Source organism: Stegodyphus dumicola, chromosome 6 (genome assembly GCF_044657685.1).
Source record: "Stegodyphus dumicola isolate Sdum_Otavi_A_Nest chromosome 6, ASM4465768v1".
In the NCBI taxonomy this organism is placed as follows: domain Eukaryota; kingdom Metazoa; phylum Arthropoda; class Arachnida; order Araneae; family Eresidae; genus Stegodyphus; species Stegodyphus dumicola.
Genome location: NC_140773.1, coordinates 89,245,362 through 89,270,451, shown reverse-complemented (window position 1 = coordinate 89,270,451; position 25,090 = coordinate 89,245,362). Strand labels below are relative to the sequence as shown.

At 32.3% G+C, this 25,090-nt stretch overlaps 1 protein-coding gene across 1 annotated transcript in view; it reads left to right on the top strand.

The window, feature by feature from the left end:
• Positions 1-25,090, top strand: part of zda (peptidyl-prolyl cis-trans isomerase zonda) — a 79,167-nt gene that overhangs the window by 15,488 nt on the left and 38,589 nt on the right. The window contains exons 5-8 of the mRNA XM_085818653.1: positions 4,341-4,415; positions 10,646-10,676; positions 13,867-13,953; positions 23,731-23,820. Of these exons, the coding sequence (XP_085674779.1) occupies positions 4,341-4,415; positions 10,646-10,676; positions 13,867-13,953; positions 23,731-23,820 (283 nt within the window). The remainder of the gene's footprint in view (positions 1-4,340; positions 4,416-10,645; positions 10,677-13,866; positions 13,954-23,730; positions 23,821-25,090) is intronic.

Here is a 25,090-nt window from a genome sequence, read left to right as displayed (position 1 = left end):
TTGCAGCTATAATTTACTTGGCATTCTATTATCTTACTATATATATGTGGAAGGTAAATATTTTTTTTTTAAATTACAAAAATTTGAGAAATTTATAAATCCTGCTGTAGAGAATTTTAATCACATCCATTTTATTTCAGGGTAAAATTTTTTTAATGACAGGTTTTGTGAAGCTGTTTCTTAAGCTGATATTAAGTATAATTATGTGGATAAATTAACAACTGATTGTTAATATACCTTTGCAGTTTTGCTCTATTTTGTCTTCTGAAAATCGGCAGTTTAAAAGTTTTATCTTATGTATAAGATATATCTGAGTGCATAATATATCGTTCTGTAGAGTTATTCTCATCACTGAAATGACTAAAGAAGTAAGAATAGCAACTTCTTCTGCATGTTCTAGATACAAAGCTTTTTAGAAAAACTAAATTTTTTAATTGAATCTGAAAATTCAAAGATGAAAAAAAAAATTGATTATGTAAGTAATTTTTTTTTTTTTTTTTTTTTTTTTTTTTTTTGCCAAGTGGATATTGATGAAGATTTTTAACAAAATGCATACACTTTAGAAGGCAGTTCAGCAACTAGTAAGAACACTGATTCATTAATTGGAGTAAATGAACTTAAAATAAATAAATGGAAGGAAATAAATAAGTGAAAATATCTTAAAGTTTCAGTTTAAAATGAGAAGTATTTTGTAGTGTTATAGATATTTGGAACCCACTTACCGTTACTGATAATTTCCATCGATTGCAGCTAAATCCACAATGAGATCATAATTCATCCATCCTTTTTCCTGCATTCTCACTGTAACTCCCTGTGATAAAATTTCTCTAGAAAAATGCTAGTTTGAACATAACATAGATCAGCCCCCCTGCCCCCAGCTGGTAGTCCTTTCTCTCAAGGGAAAATTATTTTATCAAGGTATATACAATAAATATATTCTGATTTTATGTAAAAAAAAAAATTAGAATCAAGATATATGATTCTTTTTTTAAACTTTAAACATCCTAAAAATTTTAAATAAGTTGTATTACCTCTTAAATTCTGCACTTGTCATTGCATTATAATCGATTACACAATTTTATTGTCAATTCATATTTTTCACTGTTATTCGTAGAAAAGTCATGAGTATATTAAAAATTTGCCATGCTGTTATGATGGAAATGTTCGATAGGAGATAAAGCAATTAAGCGAGGCTTTTCTCTCTTTAACTGCTTTTTCACACAGCTGAGGGCAAAAGAAAAGGAATGCAATGGTTTCCCGGAATAGCCAACGGCCAGTTAGAAAACTGCATGACAAAAGCCCACAAGACAAATGCTCACTTCAAAACAGCACACATTTTCAGGAAATCCAAAATAGCTATGACTTCCTGGAAAATTTGATGAGTAATAATTATTATGATTAAAAATGAAATTTCAAGTGGGAATGAAATTAATTTATGTAAAATCCAAGTTGTCAAAATTTAACTAGATTATTTGAAACCGTGCTTTTAATTCCCCATTAAAACAGTGTTTGTGATAGCACACTTAAATGTTTTCTTAATTATAATAGAATACAGTACTTTTATTTTTTTCATTGAAATGAAAGTGCGACTTTAATTCTCCATATTAACATGCAAAATTTTCTGCAGTGTTAAATTATTCATAAATTATTCTCTGTATATGGTGAAAATTTGCATACATTTTATACTCCTTATAATTTTGTAGAATTAAAAGAAGCAGTGTGGCCAGTATTCCCTTTCACCTCCCTTTGTCGGACTTAACGAGGGCACTTCCATTTGTCGCGTAAATATAAAACAAAGTTACACGTACATGTATTTAATTATATTATTTTTATTGACTCTCAGTTCTATATACATATAGGATTTTAATTCAGCCAGAGCCCAAAGTGAAATGTTCCGCTACTTAAATTTATTGTTCAATTATTTCTTATTAATTTAATTTATTTTTTATTTTATCTTTATTCATGAATCTGCCTTGTGAAGCTAAAGAAAAAGGGGAAAAAATATTAATTTTAACGTTCTATATATCGCTGTGGGTTTTTGTTAGTGTGGGCTTTTATCAGCATGTGTTTATATCTATGTACGCTTTTATCTGTGTGGGCTTTTATCAATGTGCGCTTTCATCAGTGTGGGCATTAGTCGCATGGGCAATTATCCCAGTGGGGTCCTTTTTTGTGGGCTTTTGTCGTGTGTGCTTTCGTCCAGTGGGCTTTCGTCTGGTCACCTTTCCTACTATATATTAAAAAGCTAGTCAATGTGTAAAAAATGATAGAATAATAATAATACTGTATTGCAATATAAATACGTTTTGTTTATGAAAGTAATAATCCTAATTATGCCATATATTTTATTCATAGTATCTCCATTGATGTGCTAGCATTTAAAGAAATTAAATTTTATCTGTAAAAACATTATTTGCTTATTTATTCATTTCTGTATGTCTGTCTTAACAAAATATAAAAAAGCATTCACAGTTCCTTTTCTTTAAGACTGCATTTCTTTAGCAGTTTTTTCTCTTCTTCAAGCTTACTTCATCATTCTCAGATTTCAAATATGTGAACACAATAGCTTGTAGAGACATTAGGAGTTTTTCGAAGCCAGAGAAATGAAAAATTAGCAACGACCTTGCCGGGAATCGAACTACGGACCTCTCAATTATGTGCTGAGCATGCAGGCCACCAAGAAAGTGGGAGAAATACCTTATATACTCCCCCTTGTAAAGGGTGACTGGGGTTTTTTTAGGGGACTCAATCGCCAAATCTTGGGTAAGGAGAATCATCATCCAACATCCTTTTAGTTCGGGTGCCACTTGTAAAGACATTAGGTATTTTTGGAAGGAGGCAAGATGAAAAATTAGCATCGCCTTCGCTGGGAATCGAACCGCAGACTTCTGGAATACGCGCCCAGCATGCAGACCACTAATACCACGAAGGCTCGTTAAGAAGGGGGGAGAAATACCTTATATACTTCTCTTTTTAAAAAGCAACTGGGGTTTTTTAGGGGATCCATTCGCCAAATTCTGGGTGAGGAAAATCATCATCCAACACCCTTTTAGTTAGGGCGCCACTATAGAAACATTAGGGTTTTCTCGAAGCCAGAGAGTTGAAACATTAGCACCGCCTTCGCTGGAAATCGAACCGCGAACCTCTCAATTATGCACTGAGCGTGCAGACCACGAAAGCTCGCCAAGAAGGTTGGAGAAATACCTTATAAGCTTAACAATGCTTTGAATTCTGACTGTAGCATTAAATCACTAGTTGGCCCTTCCCCCCCAAAAAAAGGAGGTTGCATCATTGTCGCAATTCATTTTAACTTTTTCTATTTAAAACCTGCGACTCCATTTTCCTGAATTAAGAAGATTTGGTGAATTTTTTCTTCTCTTGGAAAAAGTTGCTATCTCTGAAATGCTACTCTAAAACCAGTTTAATTACTAATATTTTTGTTATTATTCATATTAAGAGAAAATTGTCTATACAATGTGCATCTGAAAAGTTCGGTGAATGCTCCCATATTTTAAAAACCATGCTAGTTAGGATGAGGTGCCATTCATAACATTAATTCCAATACAAGTTTTTTTAGGGATTGGCTCGAATTAATGAGCATTCACTGTAGTAAATGTTCAGATTGTAAAAGGGGGTTAATTGGCATAAAACTTTGTAAAGTATATATTTTGTTTTGAGATGTTAATGCTTATTTTTATAGTTTCATCTCTCTCTTTTTTTGTTTTATTTCTAACCTGAGCTGTCTAAATTTAAACAAGAGAAAATTAATAGAAACTGAGAGACATGACTGATAAAATGGAAGTCGTTTGTGTTTTTGCTTAATAAGCATCTTCAAGTGTAAAATTTATTTTATAGTGAGATTAAAAAAGTTTTGAGTGTCCTTTGTTGAGTATATTTTTTGGATGTATATTTTTTATATCAAATTTACAGGTTTGTTTAATATTTAGCTACTTAATTTATTATTTCTGTGAATGCATTTGTTGTATTTGCTTAGCAGCATATACATGGTAATCTTAATTTTATAAATAAATAAATATTTTTAGAATATTATTTCTCATTTATGCAATCCTAAAATTACTTTTTAATAATAGGAAAATATTTTTAAAATTTTAAAATTCATTTACATACTGAAATTTTTCAGTTTTTGTGTGACTTATATTAAATTTTCACATATTAAATTATCACATCTAGATTCTTATGTTTGCTTTGCGAATATAATTAAAAATGTTGTTAGTTAATGATTTTTCATAAGTTCAAAATAGCTCAAAATTTGAATTTTAAGCATATTAAAATCTGTTTATGCATATGCACAAAATGAAAGGAATCTTTTTACGTTTTAGGAATGAAAAACGTATTAGAGGTAATTTCTTCTATGATCGTGGTCAATATATTGACAGTATCCACTGTTATGAGAGGTATTGTATGTCTTTCTGTTATTTGGACATTTTTTCTATAATTTGGAATCTAATTTTTAAAAAAGGTTAAATTTAGTGTTTTATAATAGATTTTCAGTTTAAATTAAGAAAAATACACTTAAGTGTACCTGAATTCAAGATACCTGATTAGAAATGAGTTGCTGCCACTTTGGTTATAGAATTCATTGCATCTGCAAAAGTGTTTCATAATCATGGCTTGCCAGACGTCTTCTAAAATTTTCCTTAAATCAATTAAGGATGCATCATTTTACACCTTTTTCCAAAATGTTGCAAAGATGCTTAATGGGATTAAGTCCATGCTTCTTGATGGTCATTTCAGCAGAGAGAATTCAGTGGAGTGCTCTTTGAACCAGATAGTAGCTAACCAGGATCTTTGAGAGGGCAAATTTGTCCTTCTGATATATTTCATTTCAATTCGAATGGCAGAAAAACATAAAGGATGTTAAGGGACTGTCCAGTTGATTACATATTTAGATTCAATGAGAGTGCTGGGTACAACTACCAAAGATAACCAGACATATCCAAGAGAAAATACTCTAAGGCCATCACTGAGTTACTATGACCTTGTTCATTTCTAACCTGGCACACTACCTTGTCATTGCCTTACAAAGCTGGCACCATATTTTTAGCCTACCGTCAGCATGATACAGTTGGAATTGAGACTAATTACTCTATGCTACTTGCTTCCATTTGTCAGTGATACAGTCACAGCATCAGTGATACAGTCATGGCTCATAATAAACATATAACATAGGCACTGAGAAGAGTCACTTTCATGGGTGGCCTCCGAATCCCACATATAAAGTGATATCCCTGTCTACATATGATATAGTTAATGTTCAAAGACCACATTCATTCAAGACTTCTTCTCTTTTACAGTTTTTGTGATTTCTCCATTTCTATAATTTGTGTTCTCTTAGACTAGAAGAGAAACATGCTAATGTGACAATCAAAATCGTAAAAACAACCTTGTATTTAGTGTAAGTATAAGTCTGGTACTTGCTGACATTTATATGCACTATTTTGAGATGAAATTATTTGATAAACTATGTTTTCGTCTTTGGATTCGGTATGTTGACGACACTTTGGCACTTTTTGGCGGTTATAAAGAGGATTTATCCAAGATTCTATCTATTATGAATTCAATTGATCCAGCCATCCAATTCACTCTTGAAATTGAATCCAACAATTTCCTCCCCTTCCTTGATATTCTTATGATCCGCAATGAAACTGCTTTTAGCACTACTGTGTACCGTAAACCCTTTGCAGTTTGTTTACCACCCCATGCCAAGTGATGCCACCCTGTTAAACAAAAAATGGCTTCTTTTTACTATTATGTATTCTGCGCGCTTAAAGTTTGTTCCTCTGAATCTTTGCTTACCAATGAACTTAATTATTTGAGAGCAGTTACGATTGACCATGGATTTTCTCCCGTGATTATTGATAAAGCCATTAAAAAATTTTCAGATTCCCATCAAAGAAGACACTCCACTGCTAGAAATAATATTAATGACCTTGTTGTGCTTCCATTTTATCCTTCTATTAGCTATAAAATTGCACGCATTCTCCAGAAATTCAATTTTCAAGTCGGTTTCTCCCCTATTAATAAAATTCATCCTTCGATTCTAAAAGATTGCGTTTCTGTCTTTAATTCTTGGGGAATTTATAGTATATTGTATCAGTGTGGTTTAAGATATATTGGCCAAACAAAAAGAGCGTTGAAGTTTCGTATCAAGGAACATGAATCTTATGTCAGAAAAGGCAAAATTAATAAGTCTTCAATAGCGTATCATAGTTGGACATTTAACCATAATTTTGACTTTGGGTCTGCAAAAATTATCCGAAAGGCTTCTTCCATAGGTGAATTGTATTTTCTTGAGGCTTTTCTTATTCACAAAGATTTAGCAGGTTTAGTTAATGATTTGAAGTCCAATCCAATCCTTCCTAATGCCTTTAAAATTCTACTATCTTAATTCAGTTATTTTTGCCGATAGATGGCGTTACCTCCTCACGTTTGGTACTACCAGAGGGTATAAAAATCCGTTCAGTGGTTGCTTTCCATTATTCGAAGTTCAGATTTTGAGCGTGAAGGTGCATTTGCCCCTCACTCCCTATTTTTAACTTCGCTAATTTTTCTTGCCCTTTGTGTTACATGTTTGATCAGATAACCTGGCTCAGTAAAAGTAGGCAGCCAGTCTGATTAAAAATCCGGTTATAACCACGTGCAGTGCTGATAAGGACCACGTGTTTCTGAGACCCCTTCCTCTTTATTTTTCTTCTTTCTAGGTATTTCTTTCTCCTGATGAGGAGGGATCTTTAGCTGCCCTCGAAATCAATTGAGTGTTCCATATACTTATGCTAAATACAAGGTTGTTTTTATGATTTTGATTGTGTTCTCTTGTCATACTCTTAATACTGTAAAATTGGGGGGGGGATAAAAAAATAAAAATTAAAATAAATTAAAAATTAAATTACTATGTGTTAAGTGTAAACGAAGATGTCTAAACTGGAAGTTTTCACTTATGTCATTTTTGATATTTGCATAGAGAGGACTATATATATGTTATGTCTTCAAGCTATATATATATTCTGCAGCAATGTTCTCACATGAGGCTGCAGTGCCACAATATTTGTATTATGTTGTATTCCTAATTTGGTAGCATTTCAGTGTATTTTACGTAGGAGTGCATTGAAAAGATTATAGATTAGCCAAGTTTAGCATCAAACTTCTATCTGTTCTTAGTTAATTTGAATTGTTGATTATTATTTTTGAAACATTTTTAATAAAATATTAAAAACTTGTTTATTTTACAATAAAATTATATTTATAATATTTTAATGCGATTCTAAGGTTTCTCAGTAAAAGTAAAAATCTTAATTTTGTTTCATTTGAAATACTTTTATTAAAAGTGACCTTTCCTGTTACTTCACTAATTTGCCAGAAAGCTATGAAAATTATTTGAAAAGCTTTGTCTTTAAAAGCCATGACCAAGGGATACAGTGTGAAAAAAGGCTTGAGAATTAACTATTAATGTAGGCAGTTGAGGGAATTAAAAGTTCTGTTTTATGAAAAATTAAAATTATTTCTCAGTTCAACTAATTGAAATTTTGGTACTTTTCCATTTCGCCGGCGCAAATCTCGCCAAGCAGACTTTATTGGCGACAACATTCAATTACACCAATAAAAAATGTTAACGAATGTTAGTTCTAAGAATTTTTTATTTTGAAGGCATAAACATTTTAATATCGTTTAAAATTTTGTAAAAAGCCAATAAATTTGTAAAAAGACATTAATTTAAGAATTTACTATGCTTTCATGGTTCAACATCCTGATTCGCCGGTTCATGTCACTTAACCCCATCTCACATAAACTACATTACAAAAATCTGATTCTCTCAGTACTTATCTACATTAATTTCAAGTTAAATCTTAATTTGGAATAAAAGTTTAAATGCAAGAATTATTTCAATTTATATGAATAGCTTGCTCAGAAATTATATAAAATCGCAGTGCTTTACTTCGCTAGTGCATTCTCATTAGAATTGATGAATTTAACCCTTGACTTTGCCTTTTCTATATTTTTGCCTTCGGGTGAGTGGTGTGATTGCATCCTAATTGACTTAATTACCGCAAATGGTCTTAGGGTATGAAATTTAACTATCTTGTAAAAATTCTATGTAATTGTATGCCAGTATTGAAAGGAACAATGAATCTGATAAGAAATGGCTGCGACTTGTTTTGAAAATGAAGCGTAAAAGGTTACCAGTGAAGATATTCCATTTGGCGTCAGTTGTACCATTACTGGTGACTTCATCACCTCCACCGGCAAAACGGAAAAGTACCGAAATTTTTACTTTATACATTTATTATTTTAAAAACAGTTGTTTTATGCATTCTTCAAATGAATCTAAAAAGAAGATTAAGACCAGTGTTTTATAACTGAAACAAATTTTGTTGTTTTTGAATAATAGTTTTGAATTCACAAAATTCTTGTTTGTACGTTTGAAGAGATTTATCTTAAGTCCTTAATATACTTCCAGACTTTCTAAAACAATGTTCATGAAATTGTTCGAATTTTTATTATATACTACTCTGCATTGTTATAAGCTTTTGACTGCATGTTATAATTTTTTACATATTCTAAATTATGATGCTATAAGCTGCAATATTTCTTGAAATTTCTTATACTGTAGTTGAGCCAGAAGTAGGTTTTGTCGTTACATTACTAACTCTGATTTTGCTTATGACGCACAATAATTTCAACCATATGCTTGAGGTATAAAAATGTCAAATTTTTTTAAGTTGTACTAGATTGAATAGGTTTGTTTTACTAAAATTACTGTATATTTTTACTAGTTGCCAAAACATTTTCTGCAAAGTTACTCATTGCTGGGTTGACAAAGATCTGTAACCACACCTAAATTTGATTTTATGACGCTGTTTGTGTCGCATCTACTTTGCAACCAAACCTGTAGAACCTGAATGAAATTTTGTATATGCAAGTGGGACATTGATATAAGTAACTGATTACAAAATCAAAGGATCAGTCATTACAAGAAAGGCTACAAATGAATGGAGGTTCTGCTACCCTTTTGAGCTATTCCTAACATGAATACGTAATGTGATAAAGGTGAGCATTAAAATGTACAGGTTCCATGCCATCTCATTCTCCACTGCTGTAAATATGCCTCTTGTTGAACCGATCTCCTAGGCTCTCCACCTTGCCATCTCTGATCCAGCCATTCTCAGTTGATAGTAAATCTGAAGATCAGACAGGCCAGAGAAAAATAGTAATATGTTGGAGGTATTCATGTGATTCTCTTGCTGTGTTTAGCTGAGCATTATTCTGTTGAAAAATGCCTGTTATGATCTTTGCCATCAGTGACAGTACATGTAGCTATGAAGGATGTCACAAACATACTTCTGGGCTATTATGGTGTTGTGGATCAATATTAGATGTGACTGGGTTTTGTATGTGATGGCTCCCTATACCATTGCACCAGTTGTAAGAGTAGTGTGCTATTATAAAACAAAGGCAGAATTGAGCATTCACTGCGGAATCTCCACACATATATATACTTGCCATTAGATGATCTCGTCCAATCCTGTTGAGTGTGACACCCATTTAAACAGATTCACCAGTGAGTGGCTGTCACTAGCAGTACGTGTAATGGGCACTGCAAATACCTAATGTCCTGCAAATACAAAACATATTGTAATGGTATAAGCTGATATAGGAGCCTATATTAAAAGTGCTGTCTGTGTCTGAATGATGGACAGTGATTCAGTTGGTTCTATGTGTGCTTATTTGGTGATATAACAGTCTTATCCAGCTGTTGGTTTGCTGAACGGATTCTGAGTTCGACTGCTGTTTAACTTGACTTCTCTGTCATCTGTAGCGGCCATCACCTCCTCATTGTAATGTCAGTTCAGTGATTAACCTAAGTAGCTGATTATTCGCCTAGCTGAACACATAGAATCAGTCATCTCAATTTTCCCCCTTTCAAACTCTTATAGCTGTTCATATTTTCTTTGATGGCCATTATCCTTAGAGAAAAAGCATTTTTCTATAGAAGATGAAGTGCAGGCAAAATGCCTCACTTCATCTTCTATAGAAATGCACTAGGAGGATTTTTTATGCACTAGGAGGAGCAAAGTTCAATATCTCGATGTCACTAAAAAATGCATAATCATGCTGTATTTCTAATCATTTGGCATGTCTGCTGATAATTACCTTCTTGTTGGGTATTGTTTTTGATCCAAGAATTACTTTTTGATGCACAGATTTTTATGGCAATGAGCACATTTTTTCTTATGTATTACTTTACTTAGCTTTTCTATTGTGAAACATAAAATGCAGGTCATTAAAGAAGTATTTTAAATTCTTGATCTGTTTAGTTGTCCTTTATGTTTCTATTAAGAAATTATGTTTTAAAATTCGTTTAAGCAACACATGAAACCATCATATGAGAAATTTCTGTCAAGCAGCAATTTTAACCAAAATTAGTATCAAATTTATGAAACTAGAACTACTTAACATCTGACTGAAAACAGTAATATAACATTTTTGCTGTGGTTTGAACATTTTTATTAAAGTATTTTAGAATTAAGCATTGCAACATCATGTTTGATCTTTTTACATTCATTTTCATAAAAAGTGTATCTTTGAGACATTTTATAATTAATCTTATAAAATTCTTATTATTTAGGGCAGCTGAGTATTTAGATGGAGTAAGAGATGTAAGTATAGTTTTGTAACTCCTCTGAAAAATTTCTGTTTTAGATCAGTCAGCATGTTTAAATTTGTTGATTATATTAGTATTTTTGATATAAATTCTTTCATTTTTCAGCACTTTCTTGTTCAATAAATGGTGAGTCTGATCTCTTGTAGTAATGTGTTTTCAATGCAAGACACTCCATTGTATGAATGATACAGGGTAGAAACCCAGTTAACTGAGGTTTCAAATTGTGTGAGGTTGACTTACAAGTGTATTGTTTTCTTCTAATTCTTAAAAGCTTTGCCATAACTACATTACTAGTTTTCAAAAATCCGCTTAAGGTGTCTCACAAAAATATAAATTTCATCAAACTAGCACTTTAAGATAAAACCTTTCATCTTGCATTTTTACATCAAGTTGACTATGAAGCACTGTGACAAAAGAACTGTTTAAAAACAACTCATTTTAAAATTGCATTTTTAATATTTTAATAAAATGTAATATGTTACAAAATCATTTTTGTATAAAGAAGTATTTTTAGTGAAAGTTTATCAGTTTTTTGCATCATATGAATAGATTTTTGCCTAGTTACATGGTTGGTATATACCTGCTACATATCATAACATTACATTATCTGCATATTTAGCATTTATACAACCTGACAAATTTTACCGTTTTGAGGCACATAAAATTTTTATGTATTTTTTTGTTATGTGTACACAGAGATATGGTAATTGCCAAAATAAGTGATAACTTGTCAAAAATGTGTGTCTTTGTGTTGCCTGTAGCAGCCATGTTTTTAATTGGTAGCACATTTTTTAAAAGCATGTAATGTTTTGTTTGTTTCTGTGGTAGCAAAATTTATTGCATAATTTTTTTGTTTTCATCATGGATTTGTAGGATTAACTGAAACAGAATATGCAAACTTTCCAAATAGTTTTTTTTTTGTGGTGTGTGTGTGTGTGTGTTTTGTTTTAGTCCAAAGGGCGTTAGCCCAGAAGGGGTATTAATTTCATTTTGGCATTCTGCGTCGAATCACTGTAAACGCAGTATCACTTTTCAAATTGTTGCCACCAAATGTTAGAGCCCTGCATTATATTTAAAGAAATTAAATAATGAAAAAACTTCTTAAATGCATTTATGTTTCTTGCATTGTGATAAAACAACAGTCTCATCAAATTTTGAATAACGTAATTCTCCACCTGAATATGGGCAATTTGGAAGCCCCAATTTGGAATTTGTTTTATTATCTATTTCATATTTTGTAACACTTTAATGAACTTTTCCTTAGCAAACGCAATGATTTCAAAGCGAGCAATGGCAACAAACAATGGAATTTGCTTTAGTATCTATTTCATATTTTGTAACACTTTAATGTATTTTTGCTTTGCAAACTTAATGATTTCAAATCGAGCAATGGGAACACTGTACGGGGAAAAAAATTGTCTTGAGCGCACAAGACTATGTATCAGAAATTCTAAAGATATGCTCTTTTTAAATTATTTTGTGATATTACTGTTAAATTGAATTTTGTGGCATAAATGTGAAGAACATAGTATGTAATAAATAAAGGTAACACACATAACATTAAAAAAAGGTCCCTTTGGGCATAATATAAAGTATGAAAACTTTTTTTCTAAGGGCAATTGTTAATATGGCTGTTGTTTTCTAAGTTGCAGCTGTTTTTGCTTCTGAGGAATGAAATTATCAGCAAAATTAGATTGGCGACTGTTACAGCTTAACCTGTTGTTTAACAAGTGCCGGTTTTCATTTAATAGCCAGTTCTCAGAGGGTTGTCATATTTGATAAATTTTATAGATTATAAGTTGTTGCATAACAAATTGAGTGATTTAAAAGAACAAATACAGTTCTTAATAATTTAAATCTCTTAATATTCTAGTCTCATATCTAGTCTCCTAACTTACTGATATAGTTTATAGTATACCCAAGTCATGATTTTAATTAACATTGGCAACATTATGATAGTTAATAAAAGAATGTTTCTAATGCCATATATTATGTGTTTTGAATAATTATTTGGTTTCTTGATTGCCTTCATGTTTGACTTCAAATGAGATGAAGTCATTCATGTTAAAATTTCACTGGAACAGAATATATTTTTATTCTTAAAACTGTTTTACATTTTTAAACCATAAAAAACAAATGCAGGTGTTTATATTTTTGTGAGTAAAATTCATTGAAAGAAGGAGTTCTGGTATATAAATTTATGAAAGGTTTTAATAGAAAATCACTGTAGTGTTCTGCTTTATGAGAGTGTTTGTTATAAGGGTTAGTATTATTCCCCCATTAACTTAGGTGATTGGGGTTCTACTACGTTATGTGGTTGTTACTTATTTAGATGTAAAGAGTCTTGTTTCAGGCTTTACTTTAAATATTTGGATTTAATTTATTGATATATTTTGTAATGTAATCTGTGAAGTGAACAGTTATTTATTATTTGGAATTTATGTTATATAAGATTTTTAAATATAACTCTTTGGTATCATAGTTATTTGAAGCATTTTGGTGGAATGCTTCATAAATAACAAGCAGTAGGTCATATGCCATCATTTCAGGCATTTCTACTATTATATATATTTTTTTGGTGAACATATCATTTGTGAGAATTTGTTTAAGTTTTAAGATTTGCATTCTTGAATTCTGTAGATTTTTTTCCATGTAATTTAAATGTTGTTATGCTGATAGGATTTAATTTTATGCATAAAGGTATGTTTTATATACAAATTGCAAGTAGTCCTTAACTGTAGCAAGATTTTTGCCATGCTCATGTATAATTACTTTTAGTATTTGTTGTGAAGACAAGACACTGTTAAAATTAGAAATGTAACATTTTCTGTAGTATTCAAAAATTTTGAATTAATGTTTTTTTGTTAAATATTGCAATTGTATGTATTCAATTTTATCATAAAAAGGAATTTTGGGAATTATTTTATTTTTATAGTTAAATACGTATGTATAGGTGTGTGTTTTCTGATTGGCATAAATCTCATTTTGCTGTTCTGAAGTTTTCATTTTAATGTGAATATTTTATTGCATTATTTTCTGTAGTTGATATGCGTGAAATAAGGTTTAATGAAATTTTTGGTTTAGTTACTTAATGAAGGAAGGAGCAGTATATTATTTATGAATCATTAAATTATTAGTATCTTTTAATTTAATAAGTATCCAATAATTTTCTTTTAATTTTCAAGTGTTCTGGAATTTCTACTGAACAATCCCAGGAAATTGTAGATATAAGAATCAAAGTGTATAATAATCTAGCTGCTTCACATTTAAAAGTAAGTTTCTGGTTACAGTTTAATAGACATTTTTAGTATTTATTTCAGTATATACTAATTTTTTAAGTGCATTTCTATTTATTCTTGAATTATAAAATATACTAAAAGTATAAATTATTAATTCCATGAGATCATTTTCTTAAGTAAAGATTATTAAAAATCATTAATCAATAAATTTATATAAATTAAAATTTCCCCATGTGTAACGTGAATACGAGCCAGTTTCCCTTAGAAAGTCCTCCACGAAGGCATCCCTCCTCTTAGGCAGATAGCCCTCGAGGCTTTGCCATAATTACACACACACACATATATAAATTAAAATGAATTTTTATGGGCAATATATGACTAAATAATTGTTGGTCTTATTAGTGCTTTGAAAAGCATTGTGAAAGTGAGTTTTGCTGATATATATATTATATATATGAAAGATCTTCCAGAAAATTCTGTCTATTTGAGAAGTAAAAGAAAATAATACATTTTTCATACCTTTAATATTAATATGTATTGTATAGTATCATTTCCATTGTTACTTGTGATCTTTTACCAGCATGGTGGTAATTTGTAGATACCATATTTAAAAAAATGTCTTGCCCTTAGAAGCAAGTAGTGCTTAGCTGACATCTGCTTCAGTTTTTTTTTTTTTTTTTTTGGTTCCCTTCAAAAATTTTTGCAAGGGAGTAGTAATCAGGGGATGCTATGTCTGGGGAGTGTGATGATGGTGACAGAATTTCCGAGGTTGACTGTGTGATTTTTTGACGAGCCACCAAAGCAGCCTTTAATCTGGCATTATCATGATGTGCTTCATATTGATCATTGCTGGCCTCTGTTTTTTAACTGCTTTGTTTAAATTGACCATTTGCTGACCCTATATCTCCAAATTGAGCTTTCTTTGCTTTTCAAAAGTTCATAATGTGTTGGTCCTTGGGCATCCACCATATACACAGCATTCTCAAGCTCAAACTCGATTTAGAGGTGGATGCGGCAGGTTGCCTGGGTTCGCAGTGTTCTCTTAATGATGTTTTGATACATAATTCACGTTTCATTCCCAGTTATTATCTGCTTCAAAAAGGATTCATTTTTATTCCAAGCAAGCACAAATGTGAATCTGATGACTTGATTATGCAAATTTTTCTCATTTAATTCATGAAGCACCCATCTGGTATGTTGGTAGACCAATCTTGGTATCTGAATATGGTCCAAAATGGTTTGTTGAGTTGAATTAAGCTTTTCTGCAATCTCTACTATTGTCAAAAAATGATCTTGATCTACCATGATCCTGACAATATCGTCATCGATCAAAGATAGCTGCGCAGAGTGTGGCTTATCAAGTTAAAATCATCTACTTCAAATTTTTCAAACCATCTCCTGCATGTTGTGTCTAAAACTGCATCTTGACCAAAGACTGTCGCCAAATTTCAATACGCTTTTGTATTGCTTCGTCGTTGTTAGAATTCGTACAAAATACAGTGTTATAAATGAACTTTAGCTGTATTTGCACTGTTGCATCTTACTTAATAATTACATGAAACAGTTAATTTAGAAGATGTTTATAAATGCAGTGATGAAAAGAGACGGCCATATAAGGATTAAATGAACACCTGGCATATGTGTTGCAGCTTGAGATAACATTATGAAATAAATTTTCTGGAAGACCTTGTATGTCTATATATATGTGTGTTTGTATATCCAGTACAAAATCTGAGATCATGAATCATCAGGACTTCAGCAAAAAATTTTTGAAATGTCAGGATTTTCGATCATCAATTTAATAAGCTTGATTACATGTAGAAATTATAAAATAAAAAATATAAAAGTCTGTTTAAAATAATGAAGCATTTATCATGTTAAGGAAACTAAAATAAAATTTAAAAAAAAAAAAAAAAAAAAAAACCCTCGGTGTTAACATTTGTTTTGTTTCATTAAAATTTTTTTCAGTATAAGTAGTTTAAACAGTTTCTTTTTATGTGTTAACCCTTTCTCTTTAAATTTTTAGAGATTTGATTTTGAGTTACAAAGTTTCATTCTTTGTCATATTGAGAATTCCCACTAAGCGATCATTTGAAATCTTTTCGTTCTCAACAACCTCTTTTCATGATGTTCTTCACAATCGCAGTTCCAGATTTTATATTTTGGTTTCCAGATTTTAAGCCATATCACACATTTCACCATCTGTTAATTAATTGCTAGTAAGACATTGTCATCATTATAAAGACTTGAGTTGCAACTAAAGTCTGCATTCAGCATTGCTTTTCATTTCTTTACTTTCTTTCATGTTTCATGAGTCAGAAAATTTCGTTCTTTTTTATCAAAGCTGCTTAGTGCCTTTATTTGTGTGTATCTATTTCCTTTGCATCATAAGATAACATTAGTGGTGCTTCCTTATGAAAAGAAGGAAAAGAGCTTAGGCAATGTTGCCCATTGCTCTTCCGCCATTTGATCATTTAAATCAAAGGTTTTCAATGGTAACTCCAGTGAAAGGTAAATAATAAATAAACAGATAAGATCACAAACTGACACCAAATATATAGTATCAGCAAAAGATTCCCAACAGTAAATTCAGCGTGTCGGTTAAATTGTTAAAACTTTCCAATTGGATGAAGAGCCGATTCAATCCCTCCCAAACCACCAAACGCAAACTCTTGACAAAACAAGTGTACGATGGTGAGGCTAAAATAAATAAATTAATTAAATAAGGAGGGCAGAGGTACTTTCTCAATCCAAATGGCCAGGTGGTATATAAAGATTTGATATCTATTTCCAAATTATATTCCAAAATACAGCTATGAGAGGGAAATCCCTGCATAGTTTCTTTTACAAAGGAAAAAAAAAAAAAAAAAAGAACTCGCAGGGCGTCTCAATGCTTGTTTCTTGTGGTTTCAAATTTACCTTACCTGTAGGTGTTTAGTATACATCAGAAACCCTATTATGCCAGAGAGCGCTTTGTATAGAAGGGCTTGATCAAAGCTAATATAGGGAAACCCAAGGAATTTGTTTCTAGGGACAGAAAACACTGGACATCGTCCCAGGAAGTGAAAAGGTGTTTCCTCTTCTTCTCCACAAGCTGGGCAGAAAGGAGATTCGACAAGACCACATTTGTGGAGATGCTTGGCCAGATATGCATGTCCGGTAACAATTTGAATTACTTGGCGTAAGTTAGTTCTACTGAGGTGTATGAGTTTACCTGTACTGAGCACCAATTTAGAATGAGCACAGTCTGGTAGTTTAGACCATATATCATCATGTTTGTTCTTTATCCAGCTTCTTACTTCTTTTTTAACAGTTTGATGTGAAACTGGGTAAAATGGTTCTGGGCCAGACATGGGTAGTTGCGAATCATCTTTAGCTACTTTATCAGCTAGTACATTTCCAGCAAAATCACAATGACCTGGGACCCAGACTAAACTAATGGTGTTATGGGCCTGAGCCAGAGAATTGAAATCTTGAGTACAGTTCAAAACACAGTTTTGTAACTTGACACGATTATCCAGGGCAAGGATGGCTGATTGGTTGTCAGAGAGAATATGTGTATTCTTATCAACTGTATGTTTAGCTAAGATCTCCCTGGCGACCATATTTATCGCCAGTACCTCGGCTTGGAAAACAATTGTTAGTTTACCAAGGTATAGATGAAATCTAATGAAATCTTCTCCAGATCCCTTGGTTCTTATAAAATAGCTCCAGCTCCAGTGAAATTGGATTTTGATCGATCTAACATTCAATTGATCCTGTTGGAATTAGGTCAATTAGAGATTCTATCTCATTCCTTTTTGGTATATAAGTTGAGAATAATTTATCTGGAACTATTGTTTCAGTAATTGAATTTTTGGCCATATAGATTATAGGGATCTCATTGCCCAAATCCAGGCTTATGTCAATGTGGCTTTTCAGGTGGCTTTTATGACCGAAACCTGTCCTTTAGCACCATGTGCCATTTTTATTCAAGCTATACATGGCTTTAATTGCTTCTCCGCTGAAGAATAATTTCAAGGGTGGAATTTGCAATAAAAATTTTAACGCAACAGTAGGAGTACTGTTTAAAGCCCCACTAATGCATAGGCAAGCAAGTCTCCCGTAGAAGTACTAAGAGTGAGTCGAATACTAGGTTCCACAGGAACGGAGAAAGAATACCACCCTGTAGACACTGTTTAGTAGTATCTTTCTTTACTTCACAGTCAGTGAGACTAACGCAGATATTCCTGTTTTTAATCATAAAGATGACCCATCTAGTTATCATAGGATGAATATGACTTCCAATAAGGGCCTTATGTATTTTCTCGAAACGGATGTTATCAAAGGATCCTACAATATCCAGTAGAATCCCAATGGCAAAGCGTCCATCTATAATTGTTTTTTCTATTCTCCACACCAGTTGGTGTAGGGCTGACTCAGTGGAGAAGCCAGGCCTAAAACTGTGTTGGTCTAAGCCAAAAGTATGGTTCAGATTATTATCTGACTGGAGGTGCCAGAAAATCAATCACTCCAACAGCTTGAGCTGGAAGGATGTTGGCATAATCATTCTAAATGAGTTTGGTTTCTCATATGTATCTTTTCCTGGTTTGGGAAGAACCACACCTCGTGAAGTTCTCCACACCTTAAGAACATATCCTAAAACCAAACTGGATTCGAATATGTCCACGAGAATGTGGCCAAAAATATCTCAGCCTTTCTGAAGCAGAATTGATTAGGTTAGGTTATTTAATTATGGCAAAGCCTCGAGGGCTATCTGCCTAAGGGGAGGGATGCCTTCGTGGAGGACTTTCTAAGGGAAACTGGCTCGTATACACGTTACACATGGGGAAAACCACGAAAACACCCATGCAGCCAGCCCGTTCGCGGGATTCGAACCTCGGACCGAACTATCAGTGTTCGGCGACTACCGCTCGGCCGCTGGTGAGCTGAAGCAGAATTGGATAAATGCAATCGTTCCCTGGAGATTTAAAGGGAAGAAATACATGTAGGGTCACTTTAGCCTTTTCAAAGTTCACTATTGTCTTAGCAAAATCCAAGTCTAATGGATTATGAAGTAGTTCCAATGGATTTTCCTGGGGGTCAGAGGTGACACTTGTGTCTCCCAGATGAAAATTCAACATGGTCGAAAGTGTATCCAAAGGGTTTATAGTATAGTATAACTACCATCTGGTCACATAACCGATGAGAGTTGAGACTCCTGAGATCTCTTAAGAATCTTATGTACTCTGGCAGTCTCATGGTAGGACAGAATATCTGTGCAAAAGGATCTCCATGACTTGTATTTAGTTTTCCTGATTTCACTTTTAAATTTCCTTTATAGAATTTTGAAGTTAGACCAGTTAACTTCAGATTTATTTCTGACTGCTTTCCTGTAAGCTCTCCGAACCTCTAGGTGGAGGCTTTCAATCTCCTTGGTCCACCAGACTCTCTTGCTAGAAGAGTACTTCCTTCGTTTGAAAGGGCATGATGTATGATAAGATTCAATAATGAATATTTGTCAGGTTGTTTGCTTGAGTATCAAGCAATTATTGTCTTATAACGACTGAACAATTATTGTCTAAAACCTGAAGGTTAATGACAGAAACCAGGGAGTCCTTATAAAAGTTCCAGTTTATGTTTTTAATGTTTCTGAAATATTCAGCTGGAATTTCATCTCTAATACAAAATTGTATAAGGCGATGGTCTGAAAGTGAGGGATTGTCACTTACATGCCAATTCTCAATAAGGTTATAAATATCAGAAGAAGTTAGTGTGAGGTTAATGACTTCTTCTCTTCTTCTGTTGACAAAGGTGGGGCGATTTCCCCTGTTTACCCAAGTTAGGTTGGTATTCATTATATGTTCCATGAGTTTTTCTTCTCTAGGATTGGTATCAGAACTGCCCTATGATAGGAGGTGAGCGTTAACATCACCACCAATAACTATATGAATATTGTTTATTTCACAGAAACTCGAAAGATCTATAAATTCTTGTGGAATGTTACGGTCATAAGCCATGTAAACCGAGCAAAAACAAATGTTTCCTCTCAGTGAACTGTTTATGTCCTTAGTTAAAATAGCAGTTAAGTCCTCTGATGTAAATTGAGATAATTTCATAGCCTTTATATTTTTAGAAACGTAAATGCTAGTTCTAGGTCTTTTATTAGGTCCCTCTGACGAAAAGAAGCGTGCTTTCATGGGCCTACCAAGGATTTTACCCTTGTACACCCAAGGTTCTTGAATTAAGGCAACAAAAGTGCCTTGCGTACCTAATTGAGCAGCTAAATTATATGAAGCTGCTCTGCTATGTTGCAGGTTTAGCTGTCTAACCGTAGCCATTAAAACAGGTTAAATGAGATATAAGAACTTACCGTGAAGGATTTTAGGAGAGAGTTAAAAGCCGCATCCTTAACCCATGACTTCAAAGGAAGTCGTGACAGGGGAAAACTATTCAGAAGTCTTCCCCAGAGCCTCCAAAGAAAGCTCTGGTTCCGACTCCTTTTCGGTCTCCCCTTCTTTCATCAGCTGTTTCCTCGGAGGATCCTTGGGCGGAAGAATTGATTTTTCCTGTTGTCTTGGTTCCTTCAGCTTGCGTGACCCAGGGGTGACGTGAGATAATCACGGACGCGGGTAACATTACTCCCCTTCCTTTGCATCAGGCGTCACCAATTTGATTGTCACCAATGGGGTACTTTTCTGTTTTGCTTTGCTGGTAACCTTTTACACTTCATTTTCGAAGCAAGTTGCAGCCATTTCTTATCAGATTGATTGTTCCTTTCAATACTGGCATACAATTACATAGAATTTTTATAGTTAAATTTTATGCCCTAAGACTATTCGTGGTAATTAAGTCAATTAGGCTGCAATCACACCACTCGCCCGAAGGCGAAAATATAGAAAAGGCAAAGTCAAGGGTTGAATTCATCAATTCTAATGAGAATGCACTAGCGAAGTAAAGCACTGCGGTTTTACGTAATTTCTGAGTAAGCTGTTCATACAAATTGAAATAATTCTTGCATTTAAACTTTTATTCCAAATTAAGATTTAACTTGAAATTAATGTAGATAATTATTGATAGAATTAGATTTTATAGCGTAGTTTACGCGAGATAAGATCACATGGGTCACGTGATATAAACCGGTGAATCAGGATGTCAAATCATAAAAGCATAGTAAATTCTTAAATTAATGTCTTTTTACAAATTGTCTTTATTTATTGGCTTTTTACAAAATTTTGAACCATATTAAATTGTTTATGCCTTCAAAATAAAAAATTCTTAAACTAACATTTGTTAAAATTTTTTATGTGTATACTGCATGCTGTCGCCAACAAAGTCTGCTTGGCGAGGTTTGTGCCGGTGAAACGGAAAAATACCCAACATTTTAAAAAAAAAAATAACCTCATGAAATTAAAATATGAATGTTACCCAGAATGGCTATTTTCTATTAATACCTTTTGGTTTATTGACGGATGTACAGTATTCAGAGAGTGAGTAAAACAGTGATGTTATCTTTTACTAAAACTTTAATTTTGGTAAGGTAATAGTAATAATAATAGACTGAACAAAAAATAAGGATGAAATCATGAAAATTCTTGGTTATAGCTGTACTTAGGTTAATCAAGATCTAATTCTTTCTCCTTTCAATATCTCTATTCTCTACTACGCCAACAAATGAAAGCCAGTATGTGCAACATTCCACTCCAAACAAACATTGGTTTTTGGATTTATTGGTATCCTGCCAACAAGCTAGAAAAATGCGGCATCAGCCTCAACAACCACTTGAGAGCTAAAAATTAAAAAATGGTTTATTAGCTGACAGGTTAAACAACATGCAGGATCATTCAAGACCAGATAATAAGCAAAAGTTAATCTCAGCTAATTGGGCTAAAAATTGAGATATAGCATGCTTGCTTTTGAGTGTCATTATTTTCCTTTTCTGCAATGTGGGAGGTTAAAAAATTTTTTTAAGTCTATTGGGAGGTCCTGATCATTTTAGTAATCATTCCAATTATTGGATGTCAGGATTTCAGATGTTGTATTATGTATATATATTATATACATATATATGTATGTTAATATGGCAAAACTTCTTTCTTATATTTCCATAGTGGGCTTTTTTTGCCATTTGTATAACATAAATGACATAAAGATATGTAAACTTTAAAATGTTTCAGATACTGATTTTATAAATTTAATTTTGTATAGTTTTTTCTGTATTTTTCTATATTATTAATGTTAAGCTTTCTCCTGTGCATAACATGTTAAAAAGTTAAACAACAGTTTAAAGGATTAAAAAGAAGCATCTTAAGGCTTTTAAGTTTTTCTTGATTAATATTTTACTTAAGACACAATAACACGCCGAATAAATACTAAATCAGAAGTCAAACAACAAAAATCAGCGTTATATTTACCAAATTTTCACAGGACTAGTTTCGATGGTTTTACCGAACCACCATCTTCAGCTGCAAAACCGCAAATGGATTCATTTGCGGTTTTGCAGCTGAAGATGGTGGTTCGGTAAAACCATCGAAACTAGTCCTGTGAAAATTTGGTAAATATAACGCTGATTTTTGTTGTTTGACTTCTGATTTAATATTTTACTGTTATTATGGGTTTACTGGTCAGCTTGTTATTTAATAAATAATGATTAATTAATAAATAAATGATAAAAATAAATGTAATAATAACTGTAAATAATGATTTATTTAATTTTAAAAAAAGTTTTTTCCTTTTATTAATACTGTTAAGGAAGGGAACCTCTTCTAGTTAGGAGGTATATATTTTGTTTCATTTGCAGATAGTTCTAGCAAATAATTTTTTCTTCATCAAGTAAGCATATAGCATAAGTTTCTATATAGCATGAGTTTGTGATGATAGTTTGTGACCATGAGTATCATAGCAAATTTTACCTCTATCATTTGGCATTGTGGAAAAATAAATTTTGAACAGCAAAACTGTGTGACTGAGCAGGAAGTAATGATGATGTGTGATTTAAGGGGAGAGAGACTCAACTTGTAGCATTATAAAATTTGAAATAAACTACTATAAATAGATGTTTGAAAAATGTAAAAGTAATTTTTCACGTGCAAATTTGTTTCCTCTTGTTTAAAGTTGTAGTATATTTAATAAATATTTCTTTATAAAAAATTCAAAGAGAAATTACTTTTATATGCCTTTCTTTAAAAAAAAAAAATTCCCTTTTCAGTCTAATGATTTTGTATTTATGACCTGAAATCCACAAAACTCAATCGTTATAGTTTCAGGTCCAAAGCAGCACTGATTTTTGATCTTCTGCTGTAACAGTTTGGCCAACTGTTAATAGAACTGATGTATTATAAAATGTAGATTAGAGGTAAAAAATGAAGCCAAAGTTTCAGTAAAGGTCAGCGTACCAACAACAATTGCCAATTTAAAAAATAACATGCTCATAAAATGTTTAGGGATTAACATTTAATTTGTAAACATTTTCCTTTCCAAGATTAAAAAAAAAAAAAAGTTAGGAATTATTTATCCATGAGATTGACATTATTTTCAAACATTAAAATTTATGTGAATATTCGTTCATTTTTAAAACAGTCTGAATCTTTCTCCTTGTTGCCACTTCTCAAAAACAAATCATGGGGAAGTGGGAAGCAGACTGTCATGAAATCAGTAGCAAGCAAGTGCTCGCAACATCATCTGTTAATAAATAACCTAACGTAAATAACCTTGTATATAAAATTAATGTACTGTAATAGAATAACATTGCACGTATCTTTAGGCAGTATTGAATATATTGAAATATTCTGTGTTGTGCTTATGTAGTTTTATTTTTTTTTTATATTACAGTTAAGTGCCTATAATTCAGCTCTTAAATCTGTTGAATCAGTTCTCAAAGTGCAGCCAAAAAATGTGAAAGCTCTTTTTAGGAAAGCAAAGGTTGGTGATTTTTTTTTAAAGTAATTTTACTGACATTAACATTTAACTCTAAAATTATAAAATTTCTCTAAGTAAGACGGAAAATATTATGAGAACTGTAAATTGTTTTTAGCATTTTGAATAGCATGGTTTTGAAGCAAAGGAACTTTTTTTAATATGTACCTGTAGCTGATTAGAAAAACATACATTGTGCATGCAAAACATGCATATGAACAATTAGCAATTTCACAGACCTGTTATTGAGTTCATAATTAGTGCTGTTTTATCTAATATGATTTTATTAATTGCCATTTGATTGTATTTATTCTTTAAAATTTATAGAAAACTTTCAGGAAGTAATTTAACACGTGTTAACTCGTATTAGCGCTCTTCTTCAGGATGCCCGATACGAGTTACTTTACTCGCTTAGTGCTTGTTTTAGCTATACCGAGGTGACTAGTCAAAACATGTCTGTATGAATCAACTCATAGTGGGCTTCTGCGAAGAGGTTTGGCTAACAAAAGCCGACTACGAGATAATTCGCAAGACCGTTTTTTCTGGGAGGGGGCATTCTGTAAACTTTTTAATGATTGTTATGAATCAAAATTAGTATTTTTAATATTGTAATATGATTAAATCGATTTGGCTTCTCGGACCGAAATCCGAAAAGTGCCGTGGCATTCAATGTGTTAACTGTTAATTGGAAAGTATTATTCAATTTAACAAATTTCTAGTATCGGTGAATTTTTTATTTAAATTATGGGGTTTACTTAACCTATTGTAAGGTAGCCCAAGTGGAAAGCTTTTGTGAGGTAAAATGTAAAATCAATGTTGATAGAAGTTACATCGTGTAAGATAACTTTTGAGTTTCTACATTCCATGATGGCTGTATATGGTTCAACATTGTTCTATAATAACACGACCCTCTTCTCATGGACACTGCACTACAGCCTTTGTGCTTGATTGCCTTTGGCTAAAATGTTGTGCAATAATATTCTGTTGTGCAATAATATTCTGTCTGTCCAGTGTAGCAAATTTTGAGTAAAATTTCTGGCAGATTAAAGAGGAACAAAACTCTCTCATGGAGGTGATAGCCACAGCTTTCAGAAAGCAATGAAGCCAGTGATTTCATTTCCTTGATTTAACCCTTTGTTACACAGGTGAGGAAAATTACATAGTTACATAGTTGGCGCATAAAATGCACCAGTTAATATTTCAGTCATAAAGGCGTCTTTTTTAATATTATTTAGTAAATAAAATATTTAAATAAATAACATGTATGCTAAGCAAT